This window comes from Dermacentor albipictus, chromosome 4 (genome assembly GCF_038994185.2).
Source record: "Dermacentor albipictus isolate Rhodes 1998 colony chromosome 4, USDA_Dalb.pri_finalv2, whole genome shotgun sequence".
Lineage (NCBI taxonomy): Eukaryota > Metazoa > Arthropoda > Arachnida > Ixodida > Ixodidae > Dermacentor > Dermacentor albipictus.
The window spans coordinates 169,365,755-169,386,274 of record NC_091824.1 but is presented as its reverse complement, the minus strand read 5'-3'; the positions used below and the strand labels follow the sequence as shown (position 1 = coordinate 169,386,274).

The 20,520-nt window shown below is 43.2% G+C and overlaps 1 protein-coding gene across 9 annotated transcripts in view; it reads left to right on the top strand.

Annotated features, from left to right (window-relative positions):
• LOC135910098 (C2 domain-containing protein 2) overlaps positions 1-20,520 on the top strand; it is a 223,123-nt gene that overhangs the window by 135,140 nt on the left and 67,463 nt on the right. For 7 of the 9 annotated variants that reach the window (XM_065442128.2, XM_065442122.2, XM_070537795.1 and 4 more), the window contains exons 10-14: positions 7,813-7,981; positions 11,040-11,795; positions 16,957-17,057; positions 19,539-19,562; positions 20,478-20,519. In XM_065442128.2, coding sequence (XP_065298200.2) covers positions 7,813-7,981; positions 11,040-11,795; positions 16,957-17,057; positions 19,539-19,562; positions 20,478-20,519 — 1,092 coding nt within the window. The remainder of the gene's footprint in view (positions 1-7,812; positions 7,982-11,039; positions 11,796-16,956; positions 17,058-19,538; positions 19,563-20,477; position 20,520) is intronic. The other 2 variants (XM_065442124.2, XM_065442125.2) reach the window with 2 other exon arrangements.

The window sequence follows — 20,520 nt, the reverse complement described above, 5'->3', positions numbered from 1 at the left end:
AACACTAAAGGCGTATGCAAGCACACACATCCTACATCAAAAAGCACCAATCTGCTGCTTGATCCCTTGGCGCCTTTATTAATGTTAGCAGCACGGCACCATGCTTAAAGCCGTTCATGCAGATTTATTTCGAAATTACTGCCCGACACTTCAACTCTAGATTCTCTACAATTGATCGCTGGGCACTGTACTACCTTAATTAGAATGACACTGGACAGTGGCACAGGTATCTTTCGTTCAGGGAGAACGTGCCAATTCTGCATTCCCCCCTCCCCTAGCTAGGGCACTGGGCATTTCGCCTCCCCCCTCCCCCCTCAACATAAAAAAAAAAAAATCTGCTCCAAGTATGGAAGGGCGTTGTTAGTGTGTCGAGATTCGTCTCTTAAACGTTTTAAAATCTAGGAACACCATATATAGGACACTACTGAATTACTCATTATCGTTGAAGTATTTCCTTCTTATTTATTTACTTTTCATTTTCAGTCTCTTTCCGAGACCACAGCAGCTGGGCGTAAAGATTGTACTTGCAGGTATAATAATACACCAACACCACATGGCAAAACAGAAACGGGAATCCAATGCAGTGACAGCCATCACAAAGGTATAAGAGCTAAAGGTATACACAATAAATTTCCTTAATGATAATTAAGAGTTTATGCAGAGTTGAAATTCTTTGAACAACATATATAAAGCCTATAACTTATACACATTTATAATAGAAATAATATATACAAAGCACATATCTTTAACCTAACATGACACAAAGTAAACAACAGCAAAAGATAACAGAAATTATACATGAAATGGAGTGGTACACAGGCAGATAACAGCAAACCTGAAAGCACTCTGTTGTGAGCACTCGGAAACTAATATGCTTCCAATGACTGTGAAATGCCTCTGGGGCTGAGGGCGTTGCTGCATTAACAGATAATATTTGCTATATTTGAGGCAAAGTCCAGTAATGAATTGACATTAGTAACTGAGGGATCTAAACAATTCCATTCCTTGACAGCAAGTGGAAAAAGAGTGCTTGAAAGTGTCATTGTAGTAAGAGTGCTCTTTCAGTGTGTGGGAATGTTTGTGCCGGGTGATTCGGGATTCTGATGTACGGATGTACAGTGATGTGTCAATTTTATAACTGTTGTGAAGTAGCTGAAAAAGAAATTTCAGGTGCGCTTGTTTTGCCCTAGTCGCCAGTGTTTGAAGGCCAGAGCTGGTTAACATATTTGTGGGTGAATCAGTGCGCTTATATTTGTTGAAGATTAATCTTGCAGCCTTCCTCTGTATATTTTCTAGTTTTTAATGTTAGCAACTGTATAAGGAAACCATGCTGTGTTAGCGTATCCTAATAGCGGTCTAACATAGGTAGTATAGGCTAAAAGCTTGGTAGATGAGGGGCCAGCCGGAGGCGTCTGCGAAGATAAAACAGCTTGCGCAGAGCAACTGAAATAATATAAGAAATGTGCGCATCCCATCTGAGGTTTGAAGCAATCGCGACACCTAAATATTTTTGTTCATTCATTTTTTGAAGCCTAGTACCTTTAATGCTGTAATCATATTTGATAACTTCTTTCTTTCGCGTTATCGCCATGCATACTGTTTTTGGGGGGTTAATCGACATTTAATTATATTGGTAAGTACAAGTCATGCACACATGTAATTCTGTGCATGAAGGTAGCTTGGGATATTCTTTACACTAATATTTGCATAAAGATAGAAAGAAAAAAAGAAAGGGGGGGGGAGTTAGGAAGGAGAGCAACATGTTCACTTTTCAGCATGTTTATCATTTAAAAAGGAATGAAAGCTAAAAGGACCCTGAAGCGATTTTGACGATGTTGTACCAACGTGCTAGAGTAGGTCCTTCTGATGATTAATTGATGCATCTTAGCGCTCTGCGTAAGGTTGGTAAAAAGTATACGGTTTTAAAATTGTACATCACTCCCGATCGCAGCACACAGCTCGGCTGAATTTTCAGCCGCCCCTACCCATTTGATGTCAATTGCCCTAATGATGTCAGTAGGGCGAGCTATCCGATTGGCTGCCCAGGGCGCGTCATCAATAATTTTCCAACTTAATAGTGAACAAATGTTGTTCGTAATAGTTGGAATGTTAGTTAATTTGTTTCTATAAGAAGAAAGTAACAGAAAGAGAATGCACAAGAGCAATTTCTCAGTACACTTAAGCACTTCCAGCACACAGCAAGTGTCGTCTGCTTGTGTTACAACGTGCTCCGTCTTGACGAGAGCTTCGCGGTCAGTGTGGGTCTGTCTTTTCGTGAACACCATAAATTGCCTTTGTTGCATTGTGGACGGCAAACGTAGCGACTGGCAATACGTCAAGCGGCGACATCGTGTCCCTCTGCAAGGCAGCAGACGAGCGGAGTTTCTGCAGTGCATACCAGTGTCTGGTATCCGATTGGCGCCAGGATTTGCGCGTTTGCGGCCGCCACTACACACCGGAGGATTACTTCCACAACTTCGCGAGTCTAGTATTCGGGTAAACGCAAGCGAGGGGACAGGGCCTGGCCACTAGACCATGCCGTTTCACGGGATGAGCAGAAGCGCAAACGTGAATGATCTAAAGAATGATCTGCATGGTGCAGCCACCTGGTGGCACAGAGCCCAACCAAACACAGCAGCAGTAACGAAGTGTATTCGTCTTTGTTGCTGTTGTAAATTTCTCGGCGGAGCGTGATCGTTAACATGTTGCTTTTGTAAATGTTTAAAATGTTTTACACTTGCAAGGTTAGAGCAATATTAGCTCTTTGTTTGGCTAGTTAAGCTCTGCGCCAACAGGTGGCTGGACCGCCGTGCAGACCGATCAGGCCGCTCATGTGCGTCTACGCTAAAGTTGCTTCATCAGCTTGAGTTTATGCCTCCAGCCATCCGTCGAAACGCCAAGCTCGCCTGTGTTTACCGGAATAATAGACACGTTTAGCGCTGCGACAGGATTCCCACAACGCACGCTGCTTCGATAGCTCTCGCTTGCGGTCGACTGCCACGCAAACAGCTGGAGGAGAGGTTGGAAAGGCTTCGCGCGCTCACTCCTAGAGAACCGGAAGTAGACGACACGACGTGCCATCATGACGCAGAGCCAGTAAAGATGGAGCTTAGCCCCGATCACTCGGCGAACAAGTTGAGGAGAAAATGCATAGCTATGGAGGAAGGTAACTCGTAATTGTCCGTAGCTTTCTTACTATAAGACGCTTCACACAAATTATGGTGCGAATGATTAACTTTAGCTGTACCCTACGCGCCTACAAAATTTTACTGAACCGTTTCAGGGGCCCTTCAAGGAAAGCAGCCATCCATCATCATCAGCCTGGTTACGCCCACTGCAGGGCAAAAGCCTCTCCCATATTTCTCCAACAACCCCGGTCATGTACTAATTGTGGCCACGCCGTCCCTGCAAACTTCTTAATCTCATCCGCCCACCTAACTTTCTGCCGCCCCCTGCTACGCTTCCCTTCCCTTGGAAACCAGTCCGTAACCCTTAATGACCATCGGTTATCTTCCCTCCTAAAGTAAAGCAGCCAGATAAATGCAACGCTGTTCTGAGTGTTTACTTGATTATCAAGTAATCACTCAGGTATCTATTAACAAAATATTCCAACAAAGTCCGCTGGATAAAAAAATCTGGACATAGCCATCCAGGGGACATTTGTGGGATTTCAAGTGTAGACATTGATTACAGAAACGTTGATGAGATATCTAGTGGATATTCATGATAAATCTGGAATTTATTGTTAGGTTGCGTCATGGTGCACCACCTTGCTCATACTGCGGCTTTTTCAATGCTTTAGAAACTGTGCTTGGCCTGACAACCAATGTAATATGTTTATGTATCATGCTGCACCCAATTGCTCTACTGTTTACTTTTTAATTAGAATTGCTTTACTAAATCGCGTTCTCAAATAAGGGAGGATTACAAAAGTGGAGTCGGTGCCATTGCTAACAGCGGCGAATAATGAGAAACACGGCACTGAATAGGAAGAAGCTTGGTAGAGAACGCCGAAGCAGCTAGGCCTTGCGTTGCCGCGGTGGTCGCTACGGCTACGGCTGCCAGCGGATCTGCATGCGAGAGCTCTTGTTAGAGGCAGCGAGATAATAAAAATGGCTGTGGCGGCGGTGACTTCGATCAATGCCGTTTTGGACCTGTAGTCATGGCAAAAAGTCCGAAAAATTGGATGTCGATGGGTTTTTGCGTCCGAAATTTCAGACGTTGACTACGTGGTGGTGCTGCGAAGGCGTCCGAATTATCGGGCATGTCTGAAAAATTGGGCGTCCGAGAAATCGGTCGTTTATTGTAGTTGCATAACCCTACTGAAAACATTGCATTGCCGTGAAAACGCGAAAATATCGCACTTTCGCGCAGTTTGCGCAAATGCCACTTGAGTGAGTGCTGCCAGGAGCACTCAAGTCGAATTGCAGCAAAATAGTACACATGGCGCAGTTGGATCACCACTGCTACTATTAACAGCATACCGTGCTGTGTGAATCACGTTTGTCGACTGATCGAGCGACCGGCTGCGAACTGCGGGAGCGTCCGAAGCAGTAGTATATAGATGACGGGTTATATATAGATATGTGCGCAGAGAAGTAACCCAGCTCTAGACTTATGGGTACACATCAAGCAATGATCGAAAATCGTTCTCCCATTCGTTCTGCCACAGCTTCAGTTCGCCACATTGGTTTGGTCTTAGACCATGGGCTTAGCCCATGGTCCAAGCCCTTGGTTTAATCCTGCGGCATGACCATGCAAGGTCTTATTACGGAGCTAGCAGGTGCTTTTCCTTTCGAAAGAGGATGAAAACCGATTTCGTTTTTCGGTCTTCTTGGTCCCGCCGTCTACAACGTGCTCACTGCTTTTTCGGAAATTATATCATCACAAATAGCCGTCCGATTCTTTTTATGCGTTGCCCTTTGGATATTACTTCTTTACGAAGTAAAAAGGCAATGACGGATCACAACACTTACATGTATCATGCTGTAGTATGGCTTACCAACCGCAATGATTGCTGTATTGAGCAATGCCATCGGCGTCATACAGGAGGCTAACAGAAGCTTGAGGTAAATGGCATGGTGATTTCAGGTTAACTAGACTTGAAATGGGTGAGAACGATGCCGGTCGCTGACGCAAATATATTATGCTTAAATGTTTCGGGGTTGCATTAAGTTTGCCTACACGAGCACTCATGTATTAACGCGAGAGCGTTAAGGAGCTCTTGTCACAGAAAAGCCGGTGTCGTCGGCGTCGGCGGCGTTAGCCGTGAGCGAAAAATGGCGGAAGGCAATTAATAAATAAAAACAACTTGCAAGGTGGGATGGGTGGGAATCCAACCAGGGTCTCCGGAGTGTAAGACGGCGACGCTACCACTCAACCATAAGTTGGATGGTTCAAAGCGGGACAAAAGCGCCTCTAGTTAATGCAGTGTTGCCTTAGAAACTTGCCGTAGAAAGGTATACTGGGGTGTATATCGGTAATTATGAGCGTGTAAATTACAAAAGTCGCAGGTAAACGCCTAGCGAAGTGTGTTTCCGCTACATTTCTTCTGCGCTTGGCGCAGACAGGTGGCGCGCCACTCGCCCGCTTCTCTCCTTCGTCTCGTTTGAGCGCATTGGGGCCGTGCGGGGACCGGTGCGAGGGTGCCCCAATACCCTTGCGCTTAATAAGTTTCTCACTCTTTCGCCTTCCAACTTCCAGCGTGCGTCACTCGAACCCTCGTTTCAGGCGACGCGGCTCCTCTTTCCGCTCACAGCGCGATTCCTAGGCGCAGCGTTCGATGCGGGACGCCTCTGACGTGATCGCTGCGCCGTAGCGCGTCTGGTGGGAAAGCGTCTCCTGCGATATGTGCCATGCTGCTGGCGAGGGGTCATGCGTCTGCGTGGTGCTCCTGGAACAAATAATGAGAAAAAAGTTGTGCTGTGGACTTAGAAGTGTTGTATATGAAAACTATATATATGAAAAGGGGAGGTAATTGGCGGAACCGCCCCATGCGCTTTTCGGGACACCAGACTCGACGAAGCAGGCTTTGTGCGCAACATGACAACGCCGGCCTGTTGTGCTATGAGTGGGGGAGTTGCCGCGGGAACGCTGACGGGGGCTCCTTAATCTCACGCGCCGACCAAGACGCAAGACAACGTGCTACCCGGGCCCGCTACCCGGGGTGGTTCAGAGTTCTACGAAGCCCCTCTGACGTTGGCTCCGGACCATTGCACCTGTGTGTGTGTGTGTGTGTATGTGTGTGTATTTGTGTGTGTGCGTGTGTGTGAGCCCTCATCCTGCTCCAAGTCGAGAGTCCGCCTCCTCCAAAAGGGCGGGTAATCTTCTATAACGTCGAGCAGAGTGCTTATAAGCAGCGATTGTCGGCTGATAGTGGGCGCTCGTTGTCGTGCTCGAAATGTACTCGTGAGCTGTGTGCTCGTAAGCTGTTTGCTGTATGCTCGTCTTGCGGGCTTCATTTGGGAGTCACGCTAGACTGTCGATGTATCTCATCTCAACTTCAACGGCTACGACTGCCAAATCTTACATCTGAATGGCAGCAGTGAGATCGGCCTACAGCTCGTAGATCGTCCAACTCTAACAAATGGTGGCAGCGGCGAGATCGTCCGACAAATCTTACAGTACCAAGAGAAGGGAAACACAGTCGAGGACGGCAGAAGACTAAGTGGAGCGGTAAAACTTGGAAATTCGCGGCTGCTAGTTTGAATCGGTTGGCGCAGGACAGGGGTAATTGGAGATCGTAGAGAGAGGCCTTCGTCCTGGAGCGGACATAAAACACCATGATGATGATGATGATGATGATGTTTATACCCCGTCGACTTAATTAAAACCTGAATTTAGTGATCAAGTTAGAGCTGGTGGCTCCGTATTCATATTCTGGAATTGTTATCGCTATAGAAATGATCAAGTAACCGGAAGTAGTTATCATTGAACTCTAGTACCAGCGAATATGTGCTGTGAACAATTCTCGCTCTGATTGATGGTCTCTTCACACTTGCACTTAGCGCACATTGGTGAATCCGCCATTCCAATACGATAGCTGTAGGAGTTGGTGAATGCTACTCCTACCCACAGCCGACACAACAGTGTTGCCTCACGTCGTGGAAGGTTCGCTGGTAATGTAAGTTTCAGTGATGGGTCGACACAGCCTCGACCCATCACTCAGCAGCATCAGAGGGCACAGATGCTGAGTAACAACAATCTTGTCTGCAATATGTCCATGTGTTAAAACACATTATCCCCACACGCACACATCGAGTAAGTTTTCATCGTCGCTCCTGATATATTCACAAGAAAAATTAGGGAAGATGACCAACAAAATTTTTGAAGCCCCATTGTCAGTAAAGATAAGCAATGTAGGAAGGGCTGCAAGGGACGCACTGGATGTACCAGGCCAGGTCATTCGGATTATGATATCTGTGCAATATTATAAAAAGTTTGAATGAAAGTACAATGTAAAAGTAATTGATTACTTTTGAGTAATTCTTCAATTATATTCGTTGGGCAGTGATTGGTTACTGTAACCAATTACATATTTTTAATGAAGCGCGAGTAATTGTAATCGGCTACTTTTTCTGTAATGTGTACAAATCTGGATAGGCGGAGGGGGGGGGGGGGGGGCTCTGGATCTTGGCTTCCGAGAACGTTTTATCATCAGATGAGCTGAGACCATAGCATGCACCACTGCGGTGAATATGTATGAATTGTATATGCAGATTAAATGCACCGTTGCTGTGTATAGTGTTATGAATCGTATGTAAATATTTGCACCAACATATTTGACTGAGTGGTATTTCTGTTACATCACAGTTCCTCTACATGGAAGGCTCCCAGATTCCGGTGATGGCAGACTCCCAGACGACAACTGAGTTTGCGCCGCACTCGCCACAAAGTCGCATTGTCGAGAAGAATAGTCGAATAACCTCCGATGGAAGAGTCATCACCACAACCACCATCAAACGATCACCGACGACAGAAAGTGAGCCCGTGTCGCTCTTGCATTTCTTCTCTGTATTCGCAATCATCAAAACTCCCCGAGATGCTTCGTTGTACTTGTACCTTGATGCAACGATAGAGCAGTACCAGCACTATAGTGACCTTTGTTTAATAATGCCCTGCAACACTTTTTTAATGGGAAATTATCTTGCTTAGTTACTAGACATACACACAGTCACGAACATCTCAGCCAAGCCAAGCCAAGCCAAGTATTACTACTTCTGTTGTGCTGCTTCGAGTTCAAAGTTTTGCTCAGATGGTTGCCAACCCTTTTCTTCAACATTTGAAAACTTCAGCCATTTCCTTTCCCGACTCTTACATAGAAGTAATCACAATGGCTACTGGAACCCGTACCTCAGGCATCAGCTAAATCACAAAGATCTCATCACCAATGAAGTGATATGCCTATCTGCTGGCGGAAAACATTATATGCGCCGATATATTAGCAGTGCATGACCTCTGAGATTAGGAGCTTGACGAATGGTCATACCAATCTCGAAGTACAAAGCTCAATGCCATGATGAGCATGCTAGCTATCTGGGGCCAGAGCGTGGTCTGGATGGCCATTATTGCGTGTATATAGGCACCATGCACTGCTTTTTGTACAGTGTAGGAATGACATGACCATATAGGTGAGCTAGTTGGCACATTATTTGAGCACAAAACAGAGCTAAGAAAGTGAAGTGGCTACGGCAAGAGAGGGGGACTACTCTAATTAATATGAGTTTAATTGCTGATGACTCAGTTAACACAAGGTGTATAAAGAAATATTCATGAGGAGGTGTCTTTTAATATCAGACAGATTGTGCATGTTTCATTAAAGGTCTTGGATGGCCCATTAATTATAATTTGCTTAATCATCACAAATTGGCTTGTAAATCATGTTACATATAAAATTTGGGTGCTGTTCACTGTGCGATAAAAGCTACTTTAACTAGTTCATTTACAGGAGCCACTAGTATCAATTAGAATATTAGCACATGCTTCTGTGAAAATAGCCCCAGCAATGATGAAATTCTGGCATACTCAGAGGGAGTTAGATGCAATTAAGTGCCTTCATAGATTTAGCTGAAGAAACGATTTGGTTGCCATAAAACTCAGCTCTGTGAATTCCTCTCTTGTGTCATCTGTGTTTCTCTTACATCCAGAGGCTGCAAATTTTGTCCATTCAAGGACAGGCTTGAAACATGATAGCGGCTTTACAATATAAAACAACCTTCCTTTTGCATGCATACTCAAGCATACCATATTTTGTGCATTATGTTGAAAAGCATATTCCATGTTGATGCTTCTTAAACAAAGTCATAGTAGAATCTACCCATGTCTGTTTGAGCATTGTGACTGAGTGTGTATGCCAAATTATGGCTAGCAACACAGCCATATGCTTATATTTTGTACCATTTGCTTATAGGTAAAAAGCTTTAGTTTTAATTGTGGCACGCATGTTCACTCTGTCTTATGCTATAGACGTGGACGAGGTGCACTTGCCTATAGGCAGAGGGGAATTGGAGGAGCTGACCCATAAAGAGAGGTGCTTTGTCATGGCATCATGAAAAGTGACGTCAGGGCCTATACTGAGTTTTTGTTCTTCCATGAATGGCAGCGGTAGTTGTATAATACGTCATTTTCCCTCAGCAGTGGTGTTTCAGTAACTGTGAATATAGCAAATGTGTAATGCTGTTATGACAGTGATCATTACAAAAATGCTTCCTTTTGTGTCAGTTTTATGCTGCTGAGAAGTTATGTCACATTCTAGCATATTGCGTTCAAATATGGCACTCGTACTGAGCAATGCTTCTGAAACTGTATCTCACTTTGAAATACCTGGTATCATAAACAGAAACCACTGCAAGCTAACAAGTGGCTACGAGTGTCAAAGTACCAAATATACAAAGTACAGAGCCTGAATATGCATGTCGCATAGTGCCATCCGGTTTGAGCTGACTTCAGAAATTGTTCACTTGATTCAGGGGTCTTCCGAATGACGTTATGTAGTTTCCACGTCTAAAATAGTTTTATTTCTGTTGATACTTTCTAGTGTGTGGCAGTAAAAATATAGGATGATGACGTCATTCGTCCAAAGTGGCAAAGTGCGGATGAATGTAACGAAGGCATTGATGGTATCACTTATGAAGGCAGCCATCACCACCTGTAAAAGCTGAGCTTGCTCTGCATGAGTTACTTCGCATAAGGGTGTCCTTGTGTGGCCTATTAACACTATATTAATACCTAGTGCCTGTAGCATGTAGTTGTAAATTACATTTCGATATGTCTGCTTGCAGTTACACATGTATGTTTTTTCTCTTGCAATGTCTGCCTGCAATGTTGAAGTAGTCATTGGTGATGAATTCTGTGCTCTTGCTGTTCACATGTGTCACCTGAGATTCACATGAGGTCTAAGGTAGGTTTCCATGAGTAGCATTTTGATTTACCAGTTACCTTTATAAAGTATGGTTGAGGAAAGATCTTTCTGCCAATGCCAATTGACTTCGCTCCTGTTTTGGCTAATGCTTAATGTATTACATACTGTTTACGTTCCATGTATTTCAAAGCTGACTTATATTTTAGCTTTTCCAGATTTCCAATGAGCTTCACCAGCATTGTAAAATTTAATTACCTAGAGCTGTCACCTACTCGATGGCCTGGTGGTTGGAAGCTTGGGTCACTACCATGCTGAAAACACAGAATTAACTTCCAGCTTTTACTTTGTGCAGTTGCATAAACAATGTCCCACTGAAACAATCGATGAAAGAAAGAAAGAAAGAAAGAAAGAAAGAATGAAAGAAAGAAAGAAAGAAAGAAAGAAAGGAAGAAGCAGAACAATGCTACTTCTAAAATAGAATGCATAATAAGGTTGTCGTCAGCAGTTTTACCTACTCTGCTCTAAAAATGAGATGCTTGCATCACATTTTGCTTTTTTGTTTTCTACTTCCTTGTTCACCTAGACCTGCATTGTGAACATTTTTGTTTGGACTGCATCTTGCATGTTACCAAAATGTTCATTTATGCATGCCTGTTCCTTATGGCCCATGTTTGTGTAGCAAAAACAAGAGACCTCGAGTGGGAAGCTCTTCTTGCCATCGAGGAGAAACTGCGTCTCATGGAAAATCAGTCATCACCTATGAAGCCACTTGACGAGTCTATGGTCGAGTTCCTTCGTAGCCAGATCGCCAGCAGCCCAGCTGATGCCATCGAGCACATAACATCTAAGGTGAAGACTTCCTTGGCAGCTGAGCCCGTGTCAAGTAGCGCTAACGTGAGCAAAACCACGGCCAATAGCCAGGAAATGTCAGCCATTGCAGCTGCTGATTGCACTACCACAAACGCCTCTGCCTGTCCTTTGGCAACAAAGGACCCTGACACGTCAACAACACTGTCCTCGGACAGCACTGACTTGTTCTCAGGACAAGATGGCATCTACCAAGAAGACGACATAGCAGATGACATCCCTCCCCCTCTACCGTCCTCTCCTCCGCCTGACATGTGCGACGCTGATGACAGTGCTACTGATGATGGTGTAGATGTGGATGACCTTGTTGTGTGCAAAATTAGGAGAGCGGTTCTTGTGAACGGCTTCGATGGATCAGGGAATGATGCCTCCACTGAGGTTTTTGCCACGAAGTTGGTAGAAGAAGGTACAAGCGGTTTGTCATCTGAAGAAGAGAGTGAAGCCGACATTTGTGGTAGCAGAATTTCAACCTGGAGTGGCACATTTGGAGTGGATGGCTTGATGGCTTATGGTGGCACTCCCAATGGTGGTCCAAGAGCGGACCAAAATGGCAACATTCATCACGATGGTGAGAGTCCTCCTCCAACTTTTTTCCAGGAAGTCTTGCAGGCCTTCTCCTCTGTCTTCCGAAAGGCACACTACGGAGCTGGCTACTGTCCCTTTTGTGTGTTTCTCTGTGTTTTGTGCACTATGTGATTGCCTGCCCTGTAGTTGTGCCTGCATAAAAATACCTGTGCCTCTTGTGTACTATGCCCTGTGAGCACCCGCACCTACCCCGCCCACCTGTGGCCTGTGTTTGGGACAGTGTTGTGACTGCACGACGCCTGGGTCGCATGTGGGCACCTTCTGCAGTGGTGCATGTGGCATGTCTGGCACTCCTCACATCTACGTGACCTCGGCGGTGGCTGGCGTGCCTGCTTCTGCAACTAACATTTTCACCTGCTGTGTTCACCAACTAGCTGTCTTTCAAACTGTGTGTCGTTTTCCAGAGCCAAAGAAGAGGAAGGTTTTGCAGTGAAAGTTAAATTAGCTGACAACTGATTATTCAAAGCAACAATGATCTGGAGAGTGTCTCATGCCATCAAAGCTCAGGAATCTGAGCTACCTTATGCATTTTTTTCACTGTAAACATAGACTGAGAGAAATGGCAGAGATAAAAAATATACAAGCTAGTACTGTGTATGCGATGCATCGCCATAAGTTCAAACACGAACTGGAAATAACGGATCAGAACACCTGTTATGTGTAAATACATGGAAGTGCAACTCTAATCACTTCGTAGCTGATATTTAAGCATGGAGTAGTTTCAAGAGTATGTTTTGCAATCTGAATTAAACCACTGTTACAAATGCAGGTGAACCTGGAAACAAAATAACGCTGTGGAACTAGTCTCGGAATTGTTCCCGTTTGAATATATGCTGGTAGTAGATGCAACTCAGTATTAGGTGCATTAAAAATATTCGTTGTTTGCGTGTTTCTTTCACTGCTCTGTCATGGAACTCCTTTGTCCAAAGTTTTATGATGATGGAAGATTTCATATAATATGCAGCCCTTCAATGCAGAAGCTAATCTAGCGCCACATTTTTTGTTTAAGCTTTAAGGATACAAAGCACCTCTGTTTTTTGTGCAGGGTTCTAGAACACATTTGGGTTGTCCAAAAAGTAGTTGTGCAGTGGTAATGCTAGTTTTCAAATTTGAAGCTTTACTTACGGCAGTGCTGCAATCACTGCAGGAGATGCTTAAAATGTCCACCACCAGCTTAAAGACATGTCTTGAAGACACACGATGCTGCATATTGTTAAACACTCGGCATAGGGTTGGTGCAGTTAACTGTATAATGGGCAGGTAATGGCTGTCTGTAACTACTGCAGTGCGTGAGGATTGTTGTTGTGCACTCATCCATTGAGTGCACCCACAGACGTTATTAGATGAACTGCGGGTCTTGCACTATCATATCACATGTGAAACTGCAATGTCATTTACAATAATCATTGTATCTTTGTCTAGTTCATCATTGCATAATTACTTTTTGGATACCAAGTATGAGCTTCGTGCCTTCCCAAGCACCAATTGCCATTTCCCATCTCGCTGTCAGTGCTGTCGAAGCTCCAGGAGTTACTGTGTGTTTACCGCACATGTACATTTGCAGCCGAAAAAGATTAGCACAAGTGGTGGCCGGAGTGGCAAAACCGCGACACGCGGTGCTGCTTTTCTAGAGTGCGCCGATAGCGAGAGTTCAAGGCACATTTCATTGTGCAAAGCAAGGGCGACCGGCAGAAACCGACCGATATTAAAGAACGCATTTCGAGAGCTACCATATGCCTCACTTTTCGGCCAAGCTACGCGCCAATGAGGCTGTGCAATCAGGCTGTGATAAAGAAACTACCATAGCTGATAACGCGTGTGCATAAAAAATACATAAATGGGCTCACGTGCGCAGCCTCGTTGGCGTATTGCTTGGCCAAAAAGTGAGGCATATGATAGCTTTCTAAATGCAGGCTTTAAGATGGATCGGTTTCTGCCGGCCACCCCTGCTTTAGAAAACGGAATGTGCCTTGCACTATCGGTATCGGCGCGCTCGGGAACAACAGCGCTGCGTGTCGATTTTGCCGCTCTGGCCATATTAACGTTGGCTCTGGCCACCAGTCAGTTGTGCTAATCTTTTTCCGCTGGGACTGTACACTAGATAAAAGGAACATTTCCTAGATAGATTACATATCAGAGCCACATTATCTTTGAGACCAAGTTGCGGGGTAACATTCAATAGCAATATCTCAATTCATCACTGGCACGTTTCTGGGACTGAAATTACTTTACCACACCGTCCTAGCTTCAGTAAATTCTTCACTTGCAACAGCCAAGCTGTTATGGAGTGAATGATGCGAACTCTGGAACTGTTAAAAAAGGTAAAGAATGCTTTTCAGGTTCACTTTGTTTCAGTGATTGCATTTTTTATATACACTGTTCCTGTAGGAGTAACTTGAGTTAGCATTTAGCATGCTAGTCTCTAGCAAGTGCGCAATTTTTGTTAGCTGTGTTGCCAATTAATTAAGCCAAATTACATACACAGATTCTAATCAAACTTGTGTTACCAAATAATTAAGCGGGTCATATATATATGTAATCTTATATGAGCTTATGACCTGTTCACTGTTGTTTGAATCACTGAAAGGGCGCTATCAAGCAAAAATTGAAAATGTTATACTTATGAGCCACGAAGAGCTGCTTTTAATATTTTTGATCGAGAAGGCTGGCCAACATCAAATTTCTCGATGTGATATGCTGAGAATGGAATTAAAGCAACATAAAAATATCTTCACATGCCTCTTCATATAACTGCGGGGGGAGGGGGGGGGGCGGCGCCTCTGCTTCCACTACTAGCTGCGGTGTCATTGAACAAGGCAGCAGTTGCCGGAACTTTAACAACATTCGGGTATTGCGTAAGATTTTTAGGCATTCTGGATGATCGCACCCAAATTGTATTGGAGAAAAAGCAACATTGCATATTGCTGCTCCTGTTTTGTGAGTAAAGTGCGCCTGCAAACCATATTTAGATCTCATTGAGGCAAATTTGTGCTTTAGCCACATCCATGATGAATAACCAATATTTAAGCAGTTAAGTAAAAAAGAAAGAGGGGAATCACATGAGAGTTTCAAGATTTACCCAGCAGTTCCTTGCTTTTTCCTTGCTCATACTCCTTTGGAACTTGTCAAACTTTTTTCTCATGTACCTTTATATGCATTTCTAAGTAAACCTGTCAATTACTAGGCTGCATGAAAAAGGTTTTTGTGACTGCATTATTTCTGAGATGCTGTAGGTATCAGACTAGTATGTAATGAATTACATGCAAATAATGACTTGTAATCAATTACATCTTTTGTAACTGTTTCATTTATTAATCATTTCGCTTACTTGGTAATGTTCATTTTATTAAATTACTTTTTTCAGTAACCAATTACTTTCTTGACGAGGCAAGTGGTAACAGGTGATGCAGCTTTGAGAATCTTAATTTGGTTGGAACTACAGTAGAATGTCTGAGGTCGTTCCACAAAGCAGCCTTGCGGACATGCATGTTTAGACAGGCAAACCCGGACCTCCATATTTGTTTCATCAGCTTAACGCTCCACCAGGTGTTGGCCAACTAATTAAACCGGTGTTAATATGTCTTGACAGCTACGGCCACTTAAGATGTTAATAAAAATCACCTACAGGCAATTTTTTAGCTTTTCATTGGCCCGACCGGGAACATCTACTCCAAGTGCACCCAGATATTGAGTAACGTCCATCTTGTGCAGAAGATGTTCGTGCCTTGCAACACCATTCAACCCAAAACGCACACATTGAGCGAGTTTTCAGTTTCGCTGCTGATCTCTTTACCACAAAAATGAAGAAAGACCAATTATATTTTTGGAAAGTAGTTGTTAGTAAAAAAAGCAATGCGTGACATGCTGCAGAGGACGCACCTAAATTGCCAGGCCAGCTCGTTCTTTTAATGTATGAGTGCGATGGTCACAAAAGTTCAGAGGAAAGTAACATAAAAGTAATAGATTATTCTTAAGTATTTCCATAATTCCTTTCATGGAGCAGTAATTGGTTACTACTTAGTAATTTGAATGAAGTAATGGTAATTGGTTACATATTCTGTAACATGTACACGAAAGTTAGATAGTCAAGTACTCCGAGGAGCATCCTTGTAGAACATATTGTCAGTTTTCACCAGCACGAGAAATAGTCAGTTGATGTGTGTAGTTGTGATTTGCCACTTGTAACGTACACTGTGCACCTTGCTAACAGTGCCACTTTTTCAGCATACCTTAAGCAGATTGGCGCAATTTCAGAACAGGCTAACTCGAACTTAGAATGAGATGAAATCCAGACTCTTAAGTTGTTCATAAAATGCTGTTAGGAACAGCTGTAGAAGAACAACTTCAAAGGACACGCATACTGTTTATGTTGGATTGGCGTGGTTACCAAACCCAATTAACATTCAGCAGACTCATTTGTGGCTATGGTATTGTGCTTCTGAGCTCGACAGGTTGTAGGTTTGATCCTCACATTAGTGGCTACATTCAGGTTAGGGAAAAATGAAAAAAACAACAACACTTGCAGTTAGATTTAGGTGCATAGTAAAGAACCCCAGGTGGCTAAAATTAATCCAGAGTGCCCCACTATGGCATGTCTCATAATCAATGGTTTTGGCATGTAAAAGAGAGAATTTAGTTTTAATTCTTAGTTACCATTCAGCAGTTGAATAATTATTTCAAGAATTTTAATGGAAGTTAGCATTCAAGGTAAGAATAAATATATTTCTAATATTAACATTTCGTGAGATCACAATGAATTTAGTGGTACTTTCTTGGGCACCTAGCAAGGAAATGTCCCTGGTTGGAAGACATTTCTCATCCTTTATAAAAAGAGGTGAATGTATATGCACTCTAAGAGTAGTAAAATGGAACTATTTGCATCTGCGAAAATCTTTTTTCTGTTTCCTGCATCAGCACCTCTGCTATGTGGCATTCTGTGCAATGCTTTTTTGTATTTGTGGGATGTCTCTTGCACCACTTCCATGCCATTTGTATGAGACAAATTGCAACCTTGCTTGTAGAGGTTCATTGCACATTGCTGTGTGCGTGTGTTGTTTTTGATGTTCTTTATTTTTGATTGTTAACACATTGCCTACCCCAGCTGATCATGAATGTGTTTTTGACACTTCTCTCACTTAAAACAGATGGAGGATCGCTAGCAGAAGCTGCTCTTAAGGAACTGGAAGCCAAGAATAGGAGTCCTACAGCAACAAAGAGCACACTTATTATCCACAGCGTTCAGAGAGTGAGTACATGATGGCGTGATGCACTATTTAAATAGTTGGGAGGCACTAAGCCTCACATGGCTTCTTATGCTCGTTATACCCCCGTCACACTGGATATTTGAATGTCATTAGATTCGAATGACATTTGGTTCCACGAATGCAATTTGACCTTTGGTGGTGCTACACAAGAAACATTAATGTCATTTGGTCATAATCAGCAGCGCGCTCATTGCATAAAATTGGTGAGAAAAGTAAACAAGGTATGTGTAGAATGGTGTGAAAAGTCAATCCATTTACTTTAATGTAGATATGGGGCGTCGCTTCACTGAGAGACCACACATATAAAACTTCTAATTCCAGAATGTATGGCCGCTATAAGCCAAAACAAGGCTTAGCCAGCTTGGTAGCCATAGCCAATAAATTTAAGACAAACAATATGACTGACATGGCTATCTATCCACCGTAGATATGTCAGGGCTGAGCAATGATGCTCAATTGCAGTAAGTGAAGCGGTTAGTTGATTTGTGCTTGTTATCGCGAGCAAAGCATACTAATCAGAGGAGGAGGCTCGATCGTCAAATAGATGCAGATGCCATGCGCGACGCTAAAAACATGTGCACGCAAGCACCTGTTTGACTTAATAGTTCTGCGGAAACCTGCAAGGTAGAGGGAAGTAATTAATCAAGGAAAATGAGACATCCACCGAATCGTAGCAATCGCTACAAAGGAAACCCATACGGGTTCCTCGAATGTTCTTCCTTTGTAGCAATTGCTACGATTAGGTGGATATTTTATCTTTTATTAGTTGTTAAGCACCTGATTGTTTACATTATGGCCGACTAGTAAAGCGCCGGCGGTCAAACACCACTGAGGTGCAGAGTAAAACCATTTTGTGACAGACTGCCGTATATCTTTTCTTTAGTTAAAATGACAGATGCCTTAAACCACGCAAAATTAATGACCTCTTTACATGAATGCTTCTCAAATTACGAATACTCAATGTCATATTTTACCTTGTCTATGGAGCAGACAGTATACATTTGCTTCGAGTACGAAGCCAAATTAGTTTCTCGAACTCATTCGTTTCCGGAAGTCATTCGATTTTGATGGCATAAAATATAACTGTGTAGCAACCGAATAATGTCGTTCGGTGCTAATGCCATTTGAATTGTATGACATTAAAATGTCTAGTGTGACAGGGGTTTACATGCAGCATTTGGTTTAGGTGGTTGCTTTATGTATTTTTGGTAGACTAACAAACTGCTAATGGCATTGGAATGTTTTGCATTTTTTTGCCAGTCGCATGATCTGGTGTGCTGTATTACAGGGCCGAGGTTATCGCGAATTTTTGGCTATCTTAATCTGTAGCAGACAGTAGTAATTGAACTAAAACAACTATTTGGCAGTGTAGGTTGATGCTCATGATGTCACACATAGCAGCACGAAAAGAAAACACAAGGCCTACCCCTATACATATATATTTTTAATCTCTTTCTTTTTATTTTCAAGTAGCTTTAAGTAAGGTTATGGCTGCAGTGTCCTTTAGCTGTGATATTGTCTTTAATAGCAAATGTTTTGTCACTGCCGTTCCTAAAGAAGAGTCACAGTTTCACCCAAAAGGCGAAGCATATTGATTGCAATAGAAAATTAATAGGCAGGTATACGAAGTAAGGTTAGTCGTATTATCAGCTGCATATGCTGATGTAAACATTCTCTTGCTAATTAAACCAACAAACACATTGTCATGCGCCATCCAGGCAAACAAACACGAAAACATCTCACTCGATGGCCACGGACAGTCTGTCAAAATGCCGCCGTGAAGCAGCGGCGAGCGTATTCCCCTTCGTGCTGCCCCCTGTTTCAATGCAAACTAGGTGTGTGAGAACACAGTGTAGATCTCAGGTCACAGTGTAGGTGTGTGAGAACACATGAGCTATCTCAGGTCCTCTATCCTTTGAACTCACTGCAGATTGCCTCCAAGATAGCATGCGCGCAGCCACACTCAGCTGCCGCAGCTGGAGTAGAAGAGGAGATGCAAACTAACCTGACCCCTCCCCACTCTCATAGTGCGTGCACATTTGCCTGCTCCCCACCCTCACCCTATGCGCACATAAAAAGATGGTGCATAGCCTCCTCGCTTTCCTTCGATGTGAGGTTGCGAAGACGCAAGACAAGTTGAAGGAACAGGAAGGCAGTCTTGAGAAAGATATGCCTGTATATGCTGCTAGCAGCATACGCAGGCATAATATTTGGCCGAGATGTTTATGACAGTATTTCCTAGTGGCCATGAAAATGTTTTCCACGTATTCAAAACGTATCGCAGGTCACCTTTAACAGATTCAGCTCGCAGGGGCCATATAGCGATATGTCGAAATGAACTGTTTGTTGGAGCTGTGGATGGCCTAGTCTACCAGAAGTGGTTGTACATAGAGCTTCTGCATGCGAGTGTTGTGTCTTTTTTCTGATGGTGTGTGCCCACCTTTTTGCATGTGCCTGAATAGGAAGCTGCCATTCCAAGCCTAAAGGTATGTGCTCATTCTTTGCATGCGTTTCCAATCAATATTTTTTGTCTTTACTAACCAACTAACAGTTAAAAAACACAAGTGTATGTGTGCACAGTCAACTAATTGTCACTGAGCTGCACCAAGAGTTTTAGAGAAATTCTTTAAACACGGAGTGGGAACACCTTCCTCTTGTACGTCTACTGCGGTGTAGTTCGTATTTTGATTTTACAGGCTGTGATAATGTCTATTTTTTAGTTCAAAGTATTGCAAGGAGTTGAGACAGTTTGTTGAGATCCTCTACACACATTCAAAAACCTTGCTGAACACACATAATATCTTTTGTTGCATACAAGGTGCATGTTGGGCAGGATTTTAAAACAGTGAAGTCATGGACCTAAGTTGTGAAATGAATCACACGACTACACTTTCTTATTCATAACCCACGCCTAAATGTCTAGCAGGATTTATAATATGGTAACGAACCTAGAAGGTGACTCTACTGCATCAGTGTGGTGATAATTTTGGGAGTACATTTTTCTTTTCGAGGCAGCATCTGACTTAAAGAGCATTGGTATTGTTTAAGAACGGTTAGGTAAGTTAACAATTCAAGCACATGCACATTACGTGTGAATGAATGGAACAAAATCTGTAATCGCTCTGTCACATTTGGTCACTAGCAAGTGACTCTCCTTATAAAAAGGTTAGTTTATAGACCACTGACCCACTGTAACACACCTGTGCAAAATATATGTGCATGAATGCACCACTGTGTTGCATTTCTTTTTAAAATGTAACTTAGAAAATCTTGAACCTGTTTTGCTTGGAACCAATTTGGTCTACCTTTACAATGGCAGTAGCTCCTAGCATATGGAATTATTTTGACACCTGTGCGACATGTTCTCATAAAAGGTTCTGCTGTGCACTATTCATCTCTAGGTGAAAATCGACAAGCAAGGACATTGGCGTGAGGTTTCTCAGG